General features: G+C 35.0%; 1 protein-coding gene across 1 annotated transcript; it reads right to left on the bottom strand.

The window, feature by feature from the left end:
- Positions 1–12696: 12696 nt before the first annotated feature.
- On the bottom strand, positions 12697–25604 carry LOC131161921 (uncharacterized). The gene is made up of 6 exons (XM_058117947.1): positions 25509–25604; positions 25231–25393; positions 24904–24981; positions 24649–24724; positions 13252–13328; positions 12697–13096 (listed from the first exon to the last, which is right to left on the bottom strand). The coding sequence occupies exons 2-6, from the start codon at positions 25333–25335 to the stop codon at positions 13025–13027; spliced, it is 408 nt and encodes a 135-aa protein (XP_057973930.1). The 5' UTR covers positions 25336–25393; positions 25509–25604; the 3' UTR covers positions 12697–13024.
- Positions 25605–25645: the final 41 nt, after the last annotated feature.

The raw sequence follows: 25645 nt of genomic DNA, 5'->3' as shown, positions 1-25645 counted from the left end.
TAAGAGCTAAGTTATAGCAAATCTTAATTAGAAGCTATATAAAGGTCTAAATGGCACACCTAGGTGTATCCTCTTTTGCTGAAGGACAATCCTCAACTAGACTTTCTATTTTCCGTGGTTTAAACTATACGTTTTGGAAACAAAGAATGAGAATCTATCTACAAACTATGGATCGGAAAGCATGGAAAGTTGTCACACATGGTGACTACATTCCTACTAAATTAGTAGATGGTAAAGAAGTTTCTAAAGAAGAGCCAGACTTGACCGATAATGACTATAAAATGATGCAAGCAAACTCAAGTGCCATGAATGCACTATATTGTGCTTTAGACGTTAATGAATTCAATAGGTAGATGGCATGTAAGTCAGCTAAAGAAATATGGGATAAGTTAGAGGTAACCTATGAAGGAACAGTAAATGTTAGAGATAGTAGAATCAACATACTCACTAGCGAGTATGGAGCCTTTAAGATGAATATCGATGAAACTATCACTAGCATGTATACTAGGTTTACTCACATAATAAATTTCTTAAATGCTTTAGGGAATAATTATTCAACATATGAAATGATTCGAAAAATCTTTAGAGGACTTCCTCCGATATGGGAACCAAAGGCCACAGCAATCACGAAAGGAAGAAATCTGAAAAATACCTCCCTTGATGAATTAATTGGATCCCTTCCCACATATGAGATGGCGATAAATGAAAGAAATTCATAAAACAATAATAAAAATAAGAAATCAATAGCCCTTAAGGTTGCCAAAGAAAGTTCTAATGATGAAGATGAAGACAACGAATTAGATGATGAAGAAGAACTAGCCTTTATTACCAAAAGACTTGGAAAATTTTTCAGGAAGAATAGGAAATTCCCTCAGAAATTTAAAAGATAAAAAACTAACAAAGGAGAAACAAACGTGAAAGAAACTAAGAATGAACCTCCTACTTGTTATAATTGCAAAAAGGTCAAAACACATTAAACCTGATGGTCCACAGTTGAAAAAAGACAAGAAGAAGAAAAAGAAGGCAATGAAAGTCAAATGGGATGATACAAGCTCTAACGAATCGGAGAATGAATCAAGCAAACAAAAGTTTCCAACATGCGCTTCATGGCACACAATGTTAAGGTAAACTCTTACTATAGTTCATCGGAAGAATCTAGTGGAGAGTCTTGTAATGATTCATGTGATAGTATGCCCTCATACAAAGAAATTTAAACTGAATTATTTGCCTTACATAATAGATTCATTAAAGTAACTAAAAGGAATATAGCTTTGAAATAGAAAAATGAAAATCTTAAAAATCAGTCAGAATCCTCTAAATTAGCTAAAAAAGAAAAATAATCTCATATTAATGATTTAATGAAGAAAATAAACAACATGTCTCAAGAATTGGTCAAACTACAAGTAAATGATAAAAGCAAGATAGACTTAGAAATAAGTGAACTTAAAAGTAAAATTAAAGATAAAGATAAGATCATTTACAATTTTACTAAAGGAAAAGAAAATTTTGAAAACATGGTTGGACAAGAAAGGATGATTAGAAATAAAGAAGGAATTGGTTACAATGGAATTGAAAACAAAAAGAAGAAGATCTTATTTATGGGATACTTTGTAAAAGAAGCAAAATACTATGCAAGTACATCCTCTACAAATATACATGAAAACACTACTTGCTACTTGTGCAGGAATAAGGGACACATAAAGTTTGATTATCCACTTAAAAAGAAGTATGTCAAAATCAAAAATGAATTGAAAGTGAACACTTAAAATAGATATGACTTAAAAATAATTAAGAAGGTTTGGGTTCCAAAAGTAACACCGTAAATTCTTCCTTGTAGGTATGCTTTAGGACCACTCCATCAAAGGAAAAATGGTACTTGGATAGCAGATGTTCAAGACATATGACCGAGGATAGAACAAAGTTCACCATCCTAGTTCAAAAAGATGGAGGGTATACGACCTTAGGTGACAACGCTAAAGGTGAAATCGTTGGGATTGGTAAAATAGGTAAAGAACCCTCCCTTACAATTGATGATGTTTTGTTAGTAGATGGTTTAAAGCATAACCTTTTAAGCATAAGTCAACTTAGTGACAAAGGGTTTGACATAATCTTTAAGCAAGATAAGTGCATAGTTTAAAATCCAAGAAAACATGAAATTCTATTCACAACTTATAGAGTAAATAATGTATATTGTATAAACCTTGAAAACGTAATCTCTTAAGATGTAACATGTTTAGTTGTGATAAATGAAACCAATTGGCTTTGGCATAGAAGACTAGGGCATACAAGCATTGATTTACTATCAAACTTATCAAGAAAGAAGTTAGTCAAAAGTTTACCAAATACAAAATTCATAAAAGATAAAATTTGTGATGTTTGCCAACTTGGAAAGCAAATTAAGACAAGCTTTAAAAAGAAGAAACATATTTCTACTAGTAGACCCTTAGAACTTATTCATTTAGATTTTTTTTTTTTTGTTTTTTGTCCTACTAGAACTCAAAGCATAGGAGGTCAGCAATATGCCTTTGTTATGGTTGATGACTACTCTAGGTTTACTTGGGTATTATTTTTAGCCTCCAACGATGAAGCTTGTAACATGTTAATAAATTTATGCAAGAAACTTCAAAACTAAGACGGATGACATGATTATAATCCAAATCTATGTAGATGACATTATATTTGGTGCAGCTAATAATGATCTATGTAAAGAATTTGCTAAATGTATGCAAGAAGAATTTGAAATGAGCATGATGGGAGAATTGAACTACTTCCTAGGATTACAAATCAAACAAGCAAAAAATGGAACTTTTATAAATCAATCCAAATATATATAAAAAAAATATGTTTAAGAAATTTGATATGGAAAGTAGTAAGCCTATAGGTACCCCCATGAGTACTTCCATAAGCCTTGGCAAGGATGAAAAAGGAAAACCGGTAGATATGAAATATTATAAAGGTATGATAGGAAGCTTGTTATACCTAACAGCTAGTAGGCCGAACATAGTTTAGCGTATGTATGTGTATACGATTTCAATTAGTACCCAAAGAATAACATCAAATAGTTGTGAAAAGAATATTAAGGTACTTGATAGGTACAATTGATATAGGACTTTGGTATCCTAAGGACACCAGATTCGAAATGATTAGTTATTCGGATGTCAATTATGCAGGCTATAAAATTGATAAAAAAAAAAAAAAGTACAAGCGGGACTTGTCACCTTCTAGGACAATCCCTAGTATCTTGGTTTTCTAAGAAACAAAATTTCGTAGCCTTATCCATCGCTGAAGCTGAGTATGTAGTAGTTGGGAGTTGTTGTGCACAAACCTTGTACATGAAACAACAATTAAAAGACTATATTCTATAATATTCAGCCATACCAATTAAGTGTGATAACACAAGTGTAATAAAAATCTCTAACAATCCAATATCACACTCAAGAACTAAACACATTGATATAAGACACCATTTTATAAGAGATCGTGTACAAAAAGAAGACATATTACTTGAATTTATAAATACAAACGACCAATGGGCGGACATTTTCACAAAACCCATTCCCAAAGAGAGACTTATATCCATAAGAAGAGAACTAGGTTTGTTACATAGTAGGAAAGTTGTTTAAGAAGAGTTAATATTGAGTAAAAAGAGAATTTTTAAAGGATTAAGGGAGTCAGGCGACTGAATAGTGTAAATTGGAGGCTCAGGCGACTGAGGTGCTACTGCCTGCTGAAAAATTAATTTCATAAATTGTTGGACGACTGAGCCAAATCTTCAGGCGCCTGACCTCATGGGTTCTATATATTTTAAAGTCGAAAAACCCTAACTTTTTAGATTCTAGGCTACTCAACCTCGCTCTATCACTCACTCGAGGCTCCTACTCTTGATTTCCCTCGACTCCTAATACAAAATCCCTCGAATCAAAGCCTCACAATCACTCTCCTACACCTTTTCTCATGGATTCTAGGTTTCACTTGGCTGATTTGTTTCATCCTATAAAATCAAAGATGCCTCGCACCAAAACTACAGAAAATTAAGGATCTTCTTCAGGGAGAGATGATAATAACATCAAACAATGGCTCGTAACTCCTCAATCGAAGCATTGATACTGTTCTCATCTTCGTTCTACAGAATTAATTTTTTGTAGGGTCATAGATACCTCCTTCTTTGATTCAAAATTTTCGGAAATCCTATCTATGTTTAGGAATATTAGTTGGAAGAATTTTGAAATTTATTAATCCAAAGGATTGTATCCCAACTTAGTAAAAAACTTTTATGCGAATATGATCCATGGAGAAAATATCCTATCCACTGAGGTTGGAGGAAAGAAGATAGTCTTAACTCCACAAACCTTGGCTCCTACTTTGCATATTACCCCGGGTGAATTTGAATGTCTAACTTTTGCTCAAACATAAATTCTAGAGCAAGGTTTCACACCTAAAGAAGTTTTGCCACTGATTATGGTAGAGGAACCTAGTTACTTTGGTCATCCTCCAATGTACAAGCAGATGAATCTTCAAGCTCAAATACTTAAAAAAATTATCACAAACAACATCCTACCAAAAGCTGGTTCATATGATCACCTCTCCTACATCGATTGTTTTGTGTTATGGTGTCTGCTAAAAGGGAAGAAACTTGATCTCTTTAGCCTAATTTTGAAATGGATGTGGGCTAAATTGGAAGCTAATCGAGTCACTCTTCCTTATGGTAGTGCTCTAAACCTTCTCTTTTCTCGTCTTAGTGTCACTACTCCTACCGAATTGTTCATCAAGCATTCTAGGTATGATATTTTCACTTCCACAACCCTGAAACAAATAGGATATGAAAAGCATGATCAAGGTTAGTTTTTGAAAGGAGGATGACCACAAAGTCCAGCAGTTGTACCTCCTCCACCTCAAGATCAGCAACAAGGACTTTCAACTGATACTCTTTCTTGGTTTATCCCCTTCCATCAAGAATTCACTACCTTCGGCAGAGATATTCATTCAGGCCTCCAATCACTTCAGGAGAATGTATCCTCACTCCACATTACCTACTCTTCACTTGAGCTGGCCTTACTCGTATAGAGCAGTATGGGCTAGCTCATCTCGTAGTGTTGATCCTATGGAGACTAGTTTTGCCCCTCGGAGTGATGCTTCATCTAATGAAGAATCTAAGGAAGTGAGGAGTGTGAAGAAGAGGGAACTAAGGCTGATGATGATAGTGATGATGATGCTACTGATGCTTGATCTATTTTGTGTTGTATTAAAGTCTTTTTTATGTATTGGCTTAGTCTTTGTATTGATTTGTTTGCTTGTTCTTTTCTTTTAGTTTGGTTTGTAACTCCCTTGCTTATGACTTTTTGTAATTTTTAACGACTATATGACTATGCTTTTTATGTGCTATCCTAAGACTCTTTGTGACTATGATCCTCATTTCTTTTTGATTGATGTCAAAGGGGGAGAGATATTTTATAGAGCAAACATGAGAAGAGAGTATCTTAGAGAGCAACCATGAGAACATGAGAGCATGGCAAATATGTAAAACACATAATCTTGGCATGAGATATATCATGGGGGAGTAAAAGCAAAAATGAGCATAATAAGAAAAATGAGAACATAAGAAGAATGAGACCATAAGCATATATGTTGCAAGAGCTATAATGCATTATAACATAATATACTTGATTGTGACTTATTGAGTTTTGAACTTACTTGTATTTGAAATCATCATTTTTCATAATTGTTAAAAGGCATGCTTATTGTAAGAGGTGGGGGGCCTTATCAAGGTTCTCTCATTTTTTCTCCTTATTTGTCATCATCAAAAAGGGGGAGATTGTTGGCCTAACATGACTTTCAAATCTTGTTTTGATGATAACAAATAAAGGTTAATTTAACAAGTTGTTGTTTAAGTGATAATATTTCAGGAAACCTTGTATGACAAAGTTTAAAAGGATCAAAGAAATGAAAGTTCAAGATAACAAGTATCATAAAGCTATACTTCATCAAAAAAAGTGATCAAAAGAAAAGCTCAAAAGGACCACGATGTTCAAAACATGTGGAAGCTAAAATAAGACTCGAGCTCAAGTCAAAGATGATTCAAAGCAAAGATATATGAAGATTTCAAGCTTAGAGAGTTTTTAAGTCTTTAGGATGACTTATGTAAGTACATCATAAATATCATTTTGAAATGCTTTAAAGCTTATTAGGGTTGATATGGACTTAGAGACCTTATTTTGAAAACCTTGAAAAAATCTTTTTAAAAGTAACAAAGCAAGGTGGCTAATAGTTTTGAAACTAACATGAAAAAATAGTATTTATAACTGTTCAAGCGACTGAGCTTTAGACCTCAAGCAACTAAAAATTTTCCTGAATTGATTTTGAACAGGTAGTGTAGGTCCATGCAACTGACCCCTGAATCCTCAGGTGCCTGACCCTATTTTAAACATAAAATTTACACTATGTTCGGAAGGATCAGGCGACTAATCTCGAAGCGCAGGCGCCTAACCCTCGTTAACGGCTATTATTTTTAAAATTTTTAAAATTCAAATTTATATTGCTTGTGCCCCAAATTTTGTATAAACTTGGGAAACACTCTAAGTAACTTGGGCAACACGAATTAAACACTTTTAAAGCCTATAAAGACATGGTTTCTTAAATCAAATCAATACCAAGAATTGAAAATCTATTTTCAAGCCATATTGATCTTTCTCTCTCAAAGCTCTCTTGCTTACACATTCTTACTAAGAATTTCTGAGACATACTGAGTCTCTGATCACTCTTCTCTGAGCTCAAACCTCTGAGTTACTGATTTATATCAAGAAAAGAATTCAGGTGATACATTCTTGAGCTTCAAATCTCATTCTCTTTGATATTTACTTTGAAGTATATTAGTGCTATAAATTGTACTAACCAGCTCTATCTAAGAGCATCTCTTGTACACAAGAATCTTTTTTTGTTTTTTTGTTTTCTTGACGGTTTAGGTTTATTGGATCATTGTAACTGAGCGTGGGGTATCGCTTGGAGAGGGGGCTCCACCCTAAAGGAGGGATTGTAACGGTTCGTTCCACCCGCAAAGGAATGTAGTAGTGAAATCCTTAGGTGGTGTTGCCTAAGGTGAGGACATAGGCTGGGTATAAACTGAATCTCATAAAAACTCAGTCACACTTTCTATCCTTTCTTTTTAATTTTTCTACATTTATAAATTGTGTGGTTGTGTATTGGAGTGCAGGAAGCTGAAATTTTGTGATTGAGAAAACTTTAAATTTAAGAAAGTACGTTGATTAATCTTTTGTGGAAACCTTAAAGGGAGTACGTTGATTAATCATTTGCAAAAATCTTAGTTAAAAGAAGTGCACTAATATTCATTCATACAGGACTTTATTTAAACTCTAAGCTGAGTTTTTGCAAACGCTGAATCAAGGAAGTGATGCAGCTTTTACAATTGGTTAAGTTTCTTGTGTTTGATTGATTGATTGATTGATTGATTGAATTATTCAAAAGCTGAGAGTATTACATTTTGAATCATTGATTTGTATTGATTGAATCAAAATATATTAACTTTGGTGTATTCCCAAGAGGGGGGGTGAATTGGAATTTTAAAACTTATTCCTAGGTTAAACCATATGTTAGCATAATATCACAACTTAGGGTCAGTCTATGCAATCCCAAATGTGCAGATTAATATAATATGCTAAAATTTAAATCATATGCATCATTCACAATAAAACATACACGTGCAGTAAATAAATTACGGAAATATAAATAGAGACACGATATGTTATCGGGGTTCGTCCAACTGTGCCTACGTCCCCGCCTCTAGCTCGCAAGCCCAAGGATTCCACTAAAAGCTCACTTAACGAGTGGAGCAGCACCGATTACAACCAGGTCAATTAGCTCAGGGCTGACCTCAACCTTTACAAACTCTCCCTGCAGGGTGGAGAAGGCCCTAGGTCAAATACACAAGGCTGACCCCAACCTGATCCTTCTGGACTAGATCAAACCCCCTCAGGCCACACCTGGAAATACAACAATATTTATCACAATAAACTGGTACAATGATTATGCTTTCATGTAAAGCAGATATGTACCTCAATACGTGTAGTATACTTAATCAATCACATACACATCAACAATGTAGGTAGATGTAAGCTCAGTGATGTGTATTTTTGTGCAAGCTACACTCAACAAGGTATGATCGTTAATATGTTCAAGAGTGTTCTAATCATGTTATTTCTTTGAAACAGTGAACATCAAATTCCAATAATAAACCAAGGTTTCAAAGATGCTGCAAATATTCAAAATAACTCAAAATATTTTCTTCAATGTACTATGCTCAAGAGTTGCTTGAAAGAATAATATAGCTTGTTAAAAATATTTTGCACAACAAAATCAAGCTATAGGAATCTTTGTAATGACAATGTAAAGATCCTTAAGCTAATGAGATTTTCCCAACACTAGATTTATCAAATAAAAATCTGTGGGAAAACTCTTGCTTGACTCCCAAAAATAATGGTAAGCAATCAAGAAAAACTATGGGAGTATAAGCAACCTCTACTAAGCACTATCCCACTTAATAAGCTCTCACAATGCTAAGATGTATCAAGGGAATGGAAATTTGAGAATATTTGGACAAGAAGAGTGTTTTCAAAAGAGAGGATTTTTGGCTAATGATTTTTTGCTAATCTCTCACTAATCCTCACAAATGAACCCATATTTATAGGCAGGAGTAAAATTATAAGTGTTTGGGACTTGTTTGGGAATTCTTAGAAAAGTTTCAAATGGTTTAAACACAATTAACCCAACTTAACCCATTTTTACCTTAAGTAAATTAATTTTAACCTGCCGAGGTTCGAGTGGTTGAATCGAGGTTCGGTCGCCTGAATAGACACAAGAATAAAAGGTATTTAAATAGGTTTGGTCGCCCGTGTCATGTTTCGGCAACTCGAAACAAAGTTAGTAGCCTTTGTTCGTAAATTCAGATGCCCAGTCATAGGTTCAGTTGCTCGAACTCTTGTGTTCGATCGCCCGGGCCTCATTTTGAACTAAAAGGTTCAGGTGCCCAAGTTGGTGAAAAGCACTCTGATATGGGTTCAGTCGCCTGAGGGAGATGCACTCATTTCTGGTTCGGTCGCCCAAAACCTGGTCAACCCACTGACTTCTCAGCGGTTCGAGCGCCTGTGGTGTCTTGAACACCTAGGGTTCGGTCGTCTGACCTCTCATATATTTTCAATTAAGTCCAATTTTTTCTTTAACTAATTCCCCTGATTATGTAAGTGATACGGGAACTTATTAGTGCATATGTGTTAGGACCTAAGGTCTTTTCAAGTACGCCCAAAAACCTGGTGTCGGTCCCTAAGGTCATTCAGTCTCTATGGTCAGTCTATGGCATTTTTGAGCTTACAAAACCTATATGCATGACATGCAGAGATTATTACAAATCGATATCCTAATTACTAATACAGACCCAATAACATTACAACAATTAATAAATGTGATTGTGTCTTCACTTCTCTTCAAGTTGCCGCATGCCATTATATAAACTTGTCAATGAAAACCTGCACACAAACTTGGAAACCATTAAATACCAAAGTATTTGTCATTATCAAAACTGGGAATGACCTATAAGGTCAACAAAATCTTTGGTTGGGTGTTAATTGACATTGATGCAAGATCATTTTACTCATTCTTAAAGTTTTAAAAGTGAATATTGATTTTAAGTTGATATTGTAATTCAAATCATCCTTGTTTGAATACTTAACTTACAATAAGTTGTGAATCTATAAAAAGAGTTAAAAGAAACTTTTAAAACCCAATTCACCCCCCTCCCTCTTGGGACTATAGCTTAGTTTTCATGTAGCATTTATTTTCATAATGCCTAGGTCGTTGATCCTTATCATTATTACGCTTCTGGGGGTCATCTCTCTTCCGGGGGGTCATCCCTCTTCCGGGGGATTGCAGCCTCATGTCAATGTCAGTAATTATTTCAACCACGACCTTGACCATGCCCACAACCATGCTTTCGGTCATCCTCGACCACGAGATGTATTCATATTCACTTTAAGAAATGGGGTTGAACCAATTGGACGAGTTTTGTGATTTTTGATCAAAAGATCGTTATTTTGCTCAACAACAAGAATACATAATATAAGTTCAGAAAATTTAGTAAATTTCCTCTCCTTATATTGCTATTGCAGGAGCACATTAGTGGGATGGAAAGTAGTAAATATCTTTTCAAGCATATCTTCATCTGTAATATTTTCACCACATAATTTTAGTGTCGAGCTAATCCTATATAGAGTTGAGTTATATTCACTGACTGTTTTAAAATTTTGCAATCTCAGGTGCAACCATTCATGTCAAGCATTTGGTAAAATCACAGTCTTTTGATGGTCAAATCTATCTTTTAAATTTTTCCATAAGATAAGTGGGTCTTTAATAGTGAGGTATTCAGTTTTTAATTCTTCATTTAAATGATGACAAAGGAAGATCATAACTTTTGCGCGATCGTGTAGGGATGCAGTATTTTCATCTAAAATAGTGTTTCCCAAGTTCATTCCATTTAGATAGATATCAACATCAAGAATCCATGATAAATAATTGTTGTATTTGATATCAAAGGTAACAAATTCAACTTTGCTTAGGTTCGATATGTGATTAAATTAACAATGATAAGGTAATTTAGAAAAACAAATGTAAAACTGAAATAAAACTGAAATAATAATAGATATAATATTACTACCACCCTTCCAGGGTACTTATATATGTTTCTTCAGGAACATTATTTTTTCCTCAATTTGTACTTTTCAGGAGTATGATTTCAATTACAATATAAAAATGGGTAATAATTTACTACCTCTTCTGGAGGTTAAATGCACTATCTCATCTGGAGGATAAACGTCTCACCTCTTTAGGAGGTCGATTTTAACATCTCCTCGGGACGTTAAAAATATACCCTATTCAGCAGGTAAATATTTACCATCTCTTCTGGAGACTAGATGCATAACTTCTTTCGGAGAGTTATCTCTTCGAGAGATTAAATATACAAGTGAGAGATTTAAATATTTAGTCTCTTCATAAGGACTATCTTACCATCTCTTTTGGAGATTCGTACTCTTTAAACTTTAAAAGTCATATTTGCTTCTAGAGAATATTATACTCTTATGGAATAAAACTTACAAGAAATAAATCAAATAGGATTTAAAGAAATATCTGAGATAATTAGAGTCTTGTGCTGATAAAGTGTTGTAAAAGATACAGGAAAATAAATAAAGATGAGACATAAATTTTACATGGTTTGGCTATGCCTATTCCATGGGCGGATGAGATAAAAAATTTCACTATCTCAGGAGGAATTAGAAGATGATTTGAAACCGGTCTTATACAAAATATCTCTCTTCTTTCTATCTCTCTTCTTTTCTCATCCTTTTTATTTGTCTGCATACTTCAAGCTTTTTTTATGTATCTCAAAATGAGAGGGAGAAAGGACCCTTTTATAGGACAATAAGGATATCACATAATTTATGGTGGTAGAAGACGAAGAGACATAATTTATGGAGGTGAAAATGAAGAGGTGACAGCCATTAATTTTAATGGTTTTCATAACAGCTTATTCATTTTTTATGTTGGATGAAATAATGTAAAATGTTTACGATGAGTGACTTCTTTACGACTTCTATTTTTTTTTTTTTTTCACTATGATTTACTTCTTTTTAATTAATTTATATTACAAGAATGACTTCTTACAATTGCTAGTCATTTCTTTATAATATTATAGTCATATATAATTTTTATTATTTCACTCTTAATTCTTTTATTTTAACACATCAAATATGGAATTAGGATTAATGACCCCCTCAAGTACGTATTATTCCATTCTACCCAAGGTTCAAAGGAAATGGTTTTCCTCAACACAACTAATAAATGTAGCATACAATACCTGAATAGCTTTCTGATTTGTTTGAACTTGAAAAATGTAAGAGAAAAATTTTTTTAAAACAATTAATTTGTTTATACTTGGTTATCAAGTGGAAAAATTTTTTTTTAAAAAAATTACTAAATCAATAAATAAAAAATTTAGATTTACACATCATTTACATTTAAATTTTTTTTAACTTGCTTATCATATTTGAACAATTTTTTATTTTTAATAATATTTATTGTAGAAAAAAAAACAAATAAAAAATTTTTCCTTTATTTTTTCTTTCGTTTTCTTTACCCAAAGAAAAATCTTTGACCTTAATAGAACCATAAGGGGCTGGATCTCAACTAGAAGGCAAAGCTGAAAAGAACGAGACTATTATAGGGATGCCTTTCCATTTTGCCCAGACCCCAGTGGAGGATTTTGTCATACCGTTGAGCAATCTGTCCTGTTCTCTTCATCATTTATGTTCATCCAAAACTGCCAGATATAAGAAGCCATTAAGATAATTGTGGTAATATTCTCACTGGATTGTCAGTCTGTCCATAATCCCCAAGAATTCCTCTTTTATTGGATAGAAAAGAAGTCATTTTTAGCCAAGTTTTCGGCTTATATTATACTGAATATGCAATGTTTTATTTCACACAATGGTACAATCTTACAGTCATTATATCTGAGCCTCCCAAGCCCCTAGCAATCATATGTAGGATTCATTATTTTAACCAACTTTATACAGCCAAAAACCACATGCAGTGAAACGTAAATCATGAAAATCTAATATTATGTTTGGTAGTGGTGAGTTTTGAGACTTGAATTTGAATTTTAAATAAAGTTTAACAAAACTTGATACATTCTTGTACTTAGTTTAATTATAAATTTAGAGTCTAAAATCCATACTCCCAAACTCAGGGTAAGATATTACATAATGGCAGGGTCATTTTACATTTATACATGAGCAAGGGTTTAGTCAGATGAGCAAGAGGGAATGTCAACCCCAACAGATCCCAAATGCTTGTCATCATCCCTATACCTAGCTCCTGGCATCAGCAAGTACATCAGTATGTCATGAAATTTACAGCCTGAGATGAGCTGAAGAGCGTAACTGCACAGGTAACTTTCTTTCAGTTCTTACAATACTGAATGCTTGATCCCAAGGCCATTGCATGTTAATATAAGCCCCTTGAAACGGTTAAGGTAATCCTGCACCCATAACAATAATTCTAATAATGAGAAGATGATAAAGGAGGAGAAATCAAACGTGAAAGCATTAGCATATAAAAAATAAATTGCCTAGCAAAAAAGGCAGGGAGTAAATAAACAAATAAAGCCTGGCAAAAAATAGCAGAAATTCTCACTGTGATATTGTTGTAATCATAACCATGCTGCATCCCTCCCTTGTCATATTCCCTCCTTTTGACGGGATCGCTTAAAACTGTTTACAGAAAGTAATATACACAATCAACAACTACACTACTGAAATTTATTCCACCCACAGTTTTTAACAATAACAAAAAGTATTTGCAGTCTAATATGTAACTAAATGCCTACCAAAAAACAAAAACTGTTTTCGGAAATTATATGCATTACACAACTCTTGACTACTTTGTCACTTATTGATCAAAGATGGTAGCTGCATCCAAACTGGCAAATATTACAAAATCAAGATAAGAAATTATGATTCTTATTATCAAAGAAACATGACCCATGCCTTCACACAAATTGATCTCCTCTCGGCTCTGATGGAATATTACATAGGTCATTTCCCCCCTATGTTGAGTTAACCAAGTATTAAGCTTTGAGGTAGAAATTTGGTATCAGCTTCCAACATCCAACAGACAGGTTTTTCCTACAACACATCAACCTGATGCATTACAGTGAATCAATTTCTACAGATGCAGCCTAAGAAGGTTAGTACAAATACATAATCATTATAATGATTGCCAGCAATGTACGACTTTCCCAGAAAATGCCATCAGAATCAGAACTAATATCCCAAATTCCATCAGTAATAATAATGACTTCCGCAATTTCCAATCCCATTAATGGGAATTTTTATGTTATATTATTTTTTCTTTATAATCTAATCTTCTATAAACATGCCCATAATCTTGCTGAAGTAGGACAATTCATTTACACTTGGTCAGAGCCATAAAATTAATGCCCAAGTAAAAAGGCAAACAGAATACATTTTTCCTCATCAGATGAGGTAATGGAATGCAACTATGCATGCAGAAAAATTATATCATGGTATTGAGTCCATAATAATATATTTTGTGCTCGTGGTCATTCCTAAAGCAATTATAAATAATATGCGATAAATTAGTATACACCACTCACCTACATTCCTAGTTGCAGCAACTTTTTGTTTCTTGGGCAGCTACAATTTTGGAATATATCATGAGGATGAAAAGTGTATCTAGCATGCAATGTAAAAGGATACACAAAACAAGCCAACAAAGACGATGTCTTGAAGATTGCTTGAGAAAACAAAAGAGATGCAGGCAGTGGTGGATGTGTGTGTTGGGGGTGATGGTGGAAAGGCGGCCCCCACCCCCCCCCCCCCCGGGGCGGTCCCCAAGCTTCCCCTCTCGCTCCCAAAAATGTATTGCACTATATGGCCGTATGGTATCATTTACTTTTCATGGTATGGGTAATGGCTTTATGATTGGAGCATTCTGGTTATTGGCAAGGGTTTTATAAGTTATTGGGTTGGTTTATTTATACTTATATAAATGTCAATATAATTATATTAATATAATAATTGGATACAATGTTGCATTATATTTTGTTTAAATCCATAAAGATCAAATAAAAATCTAAATCATAAAATCTATGCTCTCAAATGTAAGGCAATTGGTTAAATGATCTATAATTATCATCATGTCAAACTGTCATTACAAATATTTTCAATTTTTTACTGTATTTTTCTTTGTATATTAAATACTGTCAGTCTATTAATTAAGAATGATTTTTAAAATATATATATTATTAAAAATATTAAATATTATTAATAAATTACTTATTTATATACTCCCCCCTTCCCCAAACTGTAATTCCTGAATCTGCCACTGGATGCAGGACCAACGTCCAACAACTTTAATTCTCAATCCTACTCTGAATGCAAACCAATACAGAGGAGTCCTTTTACGGGCTTACAATGCATGGAAGATATGGAAACTAACTAAAGAACCTAAATAAACTAAACTACCAGTCACTTAGATAATAATATCTTAAAATCTTGCTTCCTAAATAATAATACCCTAGAATCTTGGAGTTATGACCCTAATAAAAATAACCTTGCCTGCTTAATTTTGTGGTTTGTGTTCAATTCACATCTTATTATACAAATACTTTCTCTGTTTTTATTTTTAAAAATAAAACTAACATTTAATTATCTGAAAAAATCTAAACAAAGCATATGAAAATATAATAAAAATTAAAAAGTTAAATAGCCTTTTTTTTTTTTTTTTGCATGCTGCACCATTATTAGCAAGAATTCTGACTATGGACTTCCAAATGATGAAGAACTCGGATCGTGACCAAGCTTGAAAAAGACCAATGTTATGTGCCTGCTTCAAAATGAAAAAATATTTTTTGAGTGAACACTTATGAACCGCTGACAAATTAATCTGGGATAATGAAATCAATTGGTTGACAATGAGGCTCCAATTTTGAGGCATCCAATATTCTTCCACTGATCCTTCAATCCAAGTAGTAGCCTCCTCAACTACCTCCGCTTTCTAGACTACCTCATCTTCAATGGGCTGAAAGCAAGGAATCTTTTTTAATTCACGGTAACTAGGATCAAGGATTGGCATAAAAGTCCAGAGCATAGAGTCAAGGTTACTAATCCAAGATCAAACTTTTACCATACCAAATTAAAACACCATTTTCTTTACTTTTAAAAACTTAGGTAAAAAAGAATCTGCTGTCCAGCCAGTTTGGATTTTGGCTCAATTCAGCTCGGTTCAACATAACCAATTTGCCCAACTAATGTGACCGGGTTTAGAAGTTGGTTCACTGAATGGAAGGAATGGCTTCTTCAAAAGCTTTACAAGTGTGAACAAAAGAAGGGTCTCAATGAGGGCAGCTAGTGACGACAAAGCCAATGAGCAAGGAGCAGCAAGATAGTGTCCAAAAACAGTAACAATGAGGCTCAATGATAATGAAAACACTCCAACCAAGGTATAACAACTTTGAGTGCAAGAAACACCAGTGTTGATGATCTAAGGTGGAGAGGTTGTGTGATAAACTCAGCAACCACAAGAGTAGGACTACGAACCAGCAACTGGTTTGGAAGTTTTGGCAGCAATGGCATGGCATGATGGCAATGAAGAAGCTCTGCTCATGCATGGAGTTGTGGCCTGTTCTATCCAATGCCCAAAAACCCAAGAAGCCAGATTCTTCTGTGAAGTTGTAGGTGGATATGGTGAACAAACTTAGATTTGATTAGTCCACGAATCATGACAATAAATTGCTAGTTGATGAGTGTTGAGATTTTGATTAAATGAATGATCTAACTTGAAGATAGGTCTTTCCCTCTATTTATAATACAAATCAAATACATTCTAATGACAATAATACCCTTACTAACTCTCACTAATTAACATAATAACATAATAATAATACTAAAAACATAAATAACCTCTAACACTCCCCCTCAAGCTAGAGCATAAATGCCATATGCTCCTCGCTTGCTACAAATAAATTTAACACCAGCACCCCCCAAAATTTTGGTAAACAAATCAGCAAACTGCATATTAGACTTTACATAAGCAGTAGTAATGAGCTTCTGCAAAAGTTTCTCCTGAGCAAAGTGGCAATCAACTTCAATGTGTTTCATCCACTCATGAAAGGCTGGGTTGGAGGCAATATGAAGAGCAGCTTGATTCTCACATGTCAACTTCATAGGCTGACAATGTGAAAAACTCAATTCTTCTAACATGTTCTTCATCCACAAAAGTTCACAAGTAGTGTGAGCCACTATACACCGTCAAATAAGGATCCTACTTGATGAAGTATGATGATAAAACATAGAATGATCCACCATACACCGTCAAAGACCAAAATCAAGTACTACAACAATAAAACAACCAAACAATGCTCTGGGAGACTATTTTAAACCATATAGTGCCTTCTTGAGCAGAAGCACTAAGCCTAACCCCCCTTGAGCAACAAACCCAGGTGGTGGCTCCATATAGACGTCCTCCTTAAGATCACCATGCAAAAAGACATTCTTCATATCTAATTGATGCAGAGGCTAGTGATAAGTAGTAGCCAAGGAAATGAACAGAAGTACTGCTGTAAGTTTGGCAACCGGAGAAAAGGTGTCAAAATAATCCACAAACCATACACCTAAGTATACCTCTTAGCAACAAGACAAGCCTTTAGACGAGCCACATAATTATCAGTGTTGACTTTCACAATTTACACCAAGCGACAACCAACCACAGACTTGTCAGAAGGAAGAGATACCAAGTTCCAAGTGCCATTGTCCTGTAAAAGCATTCATCTCTTCAACCATAGCATTCCTCTACCCAAAGTGGGCTACGGCTTCCAAAACAGATTTAGAAAGGGCAGTAGATGGTAGAGAAGTAATAAAACAATAATAGTAGGATGATAAGAAGTCATAACAAACATAGTTGGAAATGAGATGCTGGATACATGTGCATTTAACTTTCCGAACAGCATAGGAGGATCAACATCATGGGAAATATGATCATAAGAAGAGGAAACCAAAGGCGTGGTAGTAGAAGCTATAGGGGATTCTCTTCCTTGGAGCCACCATTGTGAATATACCTGCAAATTAGGATGATCAAAACAATGCGAACGCCTCGAACTACATGGTGACTCAGATGGTCGGTTGGGCAAGGACAGCAAAGTAAAACTTGGAAGATTAGGTAGATGAAGAGATTGAACTTAGAAGCCCTCAGAGACCGGGTGTAATAAGGTATAGAATCAAAGAAGATAACATTAGCGAAAACAAAGAAGTGATGCAGCACAGGACTATAACAATGATATCCCTTTTGAGTATATGAGTACCCTAGAAAGACACATTTTATAGCACAAGGATCCAACTTATCCACCCCAAGAGTTAGTTGATTAACAAAGGACACATACACGAATATAAGGGTAAGGAGAGAGAATAAAGTTGAATTAGGAAAGAGAATGGAGTAGGGAATTTTACCACTAAAAACAAAGGATGGCATCCTATTGATCAAACAACAAGTAGTAAGTACAACATCACCCCAAAACACTTTAGGTACATGCATTTGATAAAGTAAGGTGTCAGTGATTTCACAAAAAGCTATCAAAATGAAAGAATTTACGATAATAACTTTAGGTATACAAAAGAAAACCTTTTTTGTAATTCCTATGATGCAATCAAAACTTATCGACAAAAAGAATCAATATAGATAGTTCTTTGTGGCTTCGGTGGTGACTAGATCAACACTTTATTGCTTCAAGAGAAGCTAAGGATATGCCTATTTTCCCTTTCTGCAACCCCATTTTGTTGAGGAGTGTGGCCACAAGATAGTTGATGAACAATACCAAACTGAGTCATATAAGTAGTGAATTGTGAACTGAAATACTTTTTAGGATTATCACTTCAAAATATTTGAACTAGCAAACCAAATTGAGTCTTTATTTCAAAATAGAAGGCACAAAATATATGAAATAACTCAAAACGATCTTTTATTAAATATGGCCAAGTCATTCTTGAACAATCATCCACAAAGGTTACAAAGCACCAGAAACCCAGCTTGAACACAACTCTACTAGGACCCCAAACATCAGAATGGATTAACATGAAAGGGCTTGCAGCGCGTTTATTGACTCAAGAAGCAAAAGGGGCACAATGGTGCTTTCCCAATAGATAAGACTCAGAACCAAGACTAGACACATAACTCAAATCAAGAACAAGACATTTTAACTTCTCTAGTGAAGGATGACCACGACAATAATGAATTTGGAAAGGTGTGCCAGCAGCAGTGTAGGCAGTAGAAGGAGATAGCGACTCAAAGTGATGAAGTCCACCAGCTTCATGACCTCCGCCAATCATCTTCCTTGTTCTCAAATCCTGAAAAACCACATAATTAGGGAAGAATGTTACTAAACAATTCATGGATTTAGTAATCTTAATAACAGACAAAAGATTGAAAGGAGACTTGGGAATATACAAAACCGAAGGAAGAGAAATAGAAGTGGGACTTATAGTCCCAATTCCCTTGACTGTAGTGGTGGATCCATCAGCATGAGTAACACAAGGTAAATTTAAAAGATATTGAAGAGTGGAGAAGAAATTAGGTACGTATAATATAATTAATGGCAGCGGAGTCTATGACCCAAGGACTATGACAAGAAGTACTGGATGAAAGGCATACTATGGGATGACCAGTTTGGGCAAGAGATGCAATGGGAAGAGAAGCTTGATACTGCTGGAACTTGGAATACTCTTCCTTTGACAAGGATATAGTACGTTGTCCCCCACTCGGCTCCAAAGGTGTGGAGTCAATGGTGGTTGCATTGGCTGCCCCCAAAGGTGTGAAGTCAGGGGTGGCTACATTGGCAACACGTGAAGGTCTACTATGGAGAACCCAACACTGCTCAATAGTATGATTACTTCATCCGTAATGAGTGCACTTGCAAGGAGTACCTCTACCTCGTCCATCTCTACCACCACAACTACTCGAACCACCTCGATAACTTCAACGCTTGTTTGGTAGAGAACTAGAATCACCCTATGTAGCAAAGGTTGTCCTCTCATAGCCAGATGCAAAAGTAGGAGAATATGTGCTAAAGGAAGCATTAAGCACACAATAATAAACATCAGCAAATGATGGCAATTATGCACTACTAAGTATCTGGGATCAGATTGCCTCAAACTAAAGTCTCAAGCTCGCTAGAACCCAAAGAAATGTCATTTGCTCCCTTTGCTTCTGCATATCATGAACTTTGGCGGCTATAGGTTGCACGACGTTAAGCTTCTCATGAATACACTTCTCTCTCCAAAATAATCTACAATGCTCCTATCTCCTTGTTGTAACTAAAAGTATTCCTGGATAAATCACACATATGTGTAATGTTACTAGAGTATAGAAGCTTGACATAATCCCAAATCTCCTTGCACGTATTTAGATGCATACACATCCGTGCAATTTAAGGCTCCATCAAATTCCACAAGAGGGAAACAGTCAAGGCATCTTCTTGAACCCACACTTCTTTTCTCTTCTCATTAGAAGGTTTAGATTTGAGCAAGTGATCAAATTTCATAATCCTGCTAAATAAACTCGAACAATTTTAGACCATTGAACATAATTCTTTCATTCTACTTTTGGGTTGTTGTTTGTGGCAGCGATGAAGGAAACATATTTTTGGGATTCATAGATTCCATCCCAACACTCACAAACTTGCAGCCACACCAATGTCAAACAAGAAGAACAATCAAAACTAATTGAGACAATCACAAACTATGTAAGCACTAACACAACCACAGACAAGGTGAACGACTTACCAACTGAGATAGCACTGCCACAGCCTCACAATCTTATCTTACGAACACTGCCACGGCTCCAAGAAACTCACAAAGAAGCCTTTACAAGCACCGAACAAAAATGAATTACCATGAGTGCATGGTCAAAAAAGGTTAGATCTTTGGGCAAAAAACATGCCCAAGAGCCTGATAATATTGTCTTAAAAAGGAATCAAAACATGGCAGAGGAAAAAAAAAAGCAAATAGAAAAAGGTGGCTGGAAACTCTCTCACATGACAACGCGTGGGGTTGGCACTACTGGCATTTGCCCGGCACATGGCAGCGTGTGGGGCTATTTTCGGCGATGGGGTTATGAGGGGGTAGGCTTCAGAAATTTTTTTTTTTTTTTTTTTTTTTTTTTTTTTGGCTATATGGTTAGTTTTGTGAAATAATGAATGGTGGAGGTGGATCTGAGAATAGCAGCGACAGGAATGTGTTTTCTGGCAACAACTAAGAATGATAGGGTTTAGGTTGGGCCATGCTCTAATACCATGTTGAGATTTTGATTAAATGAATGACCCAACTTGAAGATAGGTCTCTCACTCTATTTATAATAAAAATCAAATACATTCTAATGACAATAATACCCTCACTAACTCTCACTAATTAAAATACTAACACACTTAATAATAATGCTAAAAGACATAAATAGTCTCTAACAATGAGGATAGTTTTTGATTGCTTCAAAGGGATTGGACTGAGGCAACAATGTTTTTTATTTTTAATTTAATTTAATTTTTTTTGCATGAGGTTCAAATAGATGAGGGTTCAGAAAAGTTTAGGACTTGAAGGGATTTGGGTTGTAGGAGGATTTTATTTTTTTTATTTTTTTTTTGGGGGAACAGTGCTAAGGTTTGGAACAGACAAAACAGTGTCTGAGGGGATGTGTGGCAGTGGATGGAGTAGAGATATAAATTAAAACTGGGAACACTATAATTTAGAGTTTAAAATGATATTAAACCCTGTCAAGCACTAACAATTGTCACAAGTTGAGTTAAAACTGTGAACCTAGTCAAATACATTCACAGTTGAGAGACATCAAGTCTTCTATCATACAACTTAATGTAGGACCAACATTCGACAACTTTAATTCTCAATTCAGTGTGAATGGAAACTAATACATAGAGGCTTTTTTAATAGGCTTACAATCATTGGATGATAAGAAAACTAATTTAGGAATCCTAAATAAGCTAAAAGACTGATCTGTAAGTAATAACACACGAAAGTCTTGCTTCCTAAATAATACCTTAGAATCTTGAAGATACAACCACAGCAAAAAGGCCCTAAATAAACATACGAAATTAGAAAATTGTTTGCATGCTGCATCAGAAAACTAATGTCAAATCAAGTTAAAGTGGATGAGAGTGCTATGTTTCCAAACATTTTTAGAAAGCATATGAAAAAGTTTCAGCAAAGAAATCACTGTCACGTCATATTAGAAAAATATTGCTCTCCCAATAAACTTCCCAAATTGTTATGAAAATTTCTATACAAAATGAATATGGAGCTCCCTTAATATTCACTGAGTGGCTGGTAGCCATATTATGCCAGGAAGGCTGTGTACACAGTCATCCTTATGCTTGTAACTACAACTGAAATTGGAACAAAGAAACTAGCATGGTACAAACTCCATAAATATTTTCAGGATAAACTTTCCTCCAAGCACCCAACATCATGGTAATGTTAATTCATACATGTAGTAAGCATTTTTTCCGAATAGTTCAAAGATATCCTAATCTAATATTCACTTTTTCCTCAAATGTACAGCTACCATCAATTCCTTGTGAAGGTGAGCCTTGACTAAATGGCAAGGGTGTTAGGCTCAAACCTACAGCTCACAAGTTCAAGTCAGGAAACAGCCTCTTCACAAGTGAAGGTCAGCCTGCCAACATATGCGTCCTCATACCAACGATTTGGGGGAAGCTGGTTGATGTAGAACAGCAACAGAATTCATAAATCAGAGAGAAATTGAGAGACTAATGAAGAGAGTAGACAGAAAAAGAGGAGAACAATGAGAGAGAGAAAGCAGGAGAGGGAAGGGAACAGACAAGGACAGAACAGAACAGTACAGAATGGAAGGAGGAGGTAGAAGAAGAAGGAACCTGCTGCGATGGAGAGAGAGAGAGAGAGAGAGAGAGAGTGCAATCTGATTCAAAATATTAACTGTCAAGGTAACTTACAGACCAGCATATATACCCACTACTACAAACACATATGTAAAATCCCAACCAAAACAGGAAATCACATGATACAATAGAAAGTCAATAACACAAAACAAAGTAAAGTCTAATACAAGCACAATTTCCTAAATCTACGCCAAAAATAGGTGTGTCAAATGGGCGGCCTAAAAGATAAATGTGGTCCTCCATCACTAGTGCACAGGGTATTGCATTGTTTGAGCTTTTAAACACAGTCCAGGGCATCCTATCCACCATAGATGCACCACTACATGCTATTTCCTCCAACAAATCTCTATCCTATACCACATACTAAGAGCATGAGCATTTAAACCTTAGGAAGATGTTGGTGAACCAAATTAGAATGCAGTTCAAATTCCTTGCATGTCGAATATAGTTCAAAATTTTTCGCATGTTGAAAAGATTATTTGAGGACAATGCTAAAAGCAATAAAATTGATGGTCAAAGATATTAAAGATCAACCTCATTTTGCATTTTTTTTTTCAATAGACAAAGAAATTTATTGTGAGAAAGAAGATATAAAGGGAAGACAAAGCATCCCCAGGCTCCTAATTTAAAAAATAACAATAATAAAGTCATAATACAAGCAGCTCCTATTTAAAAAAAACAATAATAAAGGCATCCTCCCAGCAAACTTCTGAGAGAGAACCCTCCTCCAACCAAAAACATTCATTTTTTTTATTTTACCACTCACAAAAATGAAGGGGGACGACGTTCACCAAATAAAAAAAGGGAGAAATAAGGAGAAAAACTATTATTGGGCTGCTATGTGTTTGGCATATATTTTTTTATATTTTTTTTTTACTATGACGATGATGTATATTTATTAAAATTGAAAGATATTTTTAATCTGACAGATGCATGACTAATAACGCTCTACAGTCTAAAGTATGATGAATAAAGCAGGAAATAAAATGTAATTTTTTAATCTGACAAGCACATGACTAATAACGCTCTGCGGTCTAAAGCGTGATGAATAAATCAGGAAATAAAATGTATGCCAAATGCACATCATGGCAAGGCAAGAAAAGACAATAGAAATCAATGCTTTCATATGCATGTGTTAGGCCAATGCTTAGAGATAACAATAAGAAACAATTTACCAAAACTCTGTGGCTTTAGAGAAAATGCAGCCCTGCATAAAAAATGTCAAGGGAATAAGTTTGTGTAACTAGAAGAAGACTGGATGAGGCTTCATTGAGGTAGGTTGTGCAAAGCATTTACAACTAGTTAACCAAGCATATAAACAGTTATATGCAATGCAATTCAAAATTTTGAACCTACCATCCATGCTAGCTACTGCAATAGCTGCACTGCTAGTCTGCTATGTCCCGTTCCCACTTCATTATTGTGCTTAATACAAATGAAAATACAACCAAAGACCCAATATTGAACCACAATGAGATAAACAGAGTAACAGCAACGTTTGCTCCTTCCTAGAATGTCTATGTTTTTGGCCATGCTACTAGCCTAGTCTTAAGAATCAATTTAAGATACTCTTTTCTAAAGCCTGTTTATTGCCTCTCCTATTTCTATTAAAGAAAAAAAAATTGTTTGATTCAACAAATTTTCCTTTAAATTCAAGGCAGCTGAAACACAATGCAAAAATCCTGAGATTCCTGACCTCCACCAAACCACTGAAAAACAAACATTAAAACCAAATACTTTCAAAACCAGATAAAATAGGGAATAGGGGCTCTATGTTATCATCACACAAAAAAGGGGAAGGAAACAGCATTTCAGGCAATGATACTAAATCTAGAGAGAATAGAAAACTATTATCTACAAGCTAGGGCTTCCCTCCTGCAGTCCTGCTACCCCACATACATAGGATTGCAGGGTGTGTATTGTGTAATGCAGAAGGTGCCTATATCTTTGTAAACCCAGAACAAAATCTCCTCTAGAACCTGGTAAAGTCTATGAATGAATTCCCGAGAGAGGACAAAAGCCAGCAGAAAGTGTCTACAGTATCTAGTTCACTGAAAGACAGAAAAATTCAACCAAAAAAAAAAAAAACTGACCCTGATAAGCCTCGTTTATATCTTGAAATATTGAAGTTGTGTTGTCTTGGTCCTTCCGCTTATCTGGATGCCATTTCTGCAAGCAGGCCAGGCCATTAAACACATTTTTGGAAAAAATATATTTAAAACCTACAGCTGACAAGTTTAGATAAAATATAAACATATTTATTGGAAAAAACTGCTAAATATAGCAATTATCTGTAAGGAATAGCTTCAAAATATAATTAAGCATCAGCTAATTAACCGGACACCAACCAGCGCAAGACGGATGTAATTGGATCGAATCGTGTCCTCCGTTGCATCATAATCGACTTCTAATATCTTATAGTAATCCTACACACGAAAAGCCCTAAAAAAATTATCAAAACAGCAATCAAAATGCCGTACACATTCCAACAACCCATGAATCAAAATGCATCAATGCTAGCAAAGCCCTAACCCATCATCTAATCTAACAAAGATAAACAAGAAAACGCTTAGCCACGGAGAGAAAATATATAGAAAAATCAGAAAAAGAAAAAAGAAAAAAAAACACTCTAATTTCACGGAGAGAACGAAGATAATGGAGAAGGGATAGTGAACCTTGTACTCGGAGACAACGGATAGGAAATCGAAATTGAAGTAAGAGTCATTGTGGTCGGCTCCGTGATTTTGCTGGGCATCTTCTTCCCATTCGTCCCAAATCATCTTCTTCGCTGAAGGTTCTCCGGGCACACACCGACAGGATGACGGTGGGGTTTTGCGTCTGTTGGAAGAGCAGATAGGGAATTGAAAAAAAAAAGATCAATAGGGAATTGAAAAAAAGATCAATGAAAATGATAAAAGATCTGGATTTTTTGGTGCAGCAAATTTTTGCCTGCCTGTGTCTGCGTAAGTAATACGGTGTCGTATTATTTTAGATTCTGAACAAATCAGCTCCGCGTCTTCCCTGCCATGAATGCGGTCCATAATTTCTTATATCCATCATGAGCTAAAATAAATTTTATACAATAATAAT

This window comes from Malania oleifera, chromosome 8, assembly GCF_029873635.1.
Source record: "Malania oleifera isolate guangnan ecotype guangnan chromosome 8, ASM2987363v1, whole genome shotgun sequence".
Taxonomy (NCBI): Eukaryota; Viridiplantae; Streptophyta; class Magnoliopsida; order Santalales; family Ximeniaceae; genus Malania; species Malania oleifera.
The sequence above is the reverse complement of the archived record's forward strand: the minus strand, read 5'-3'. Positions and strand labels throughout refer to the sequence as shown.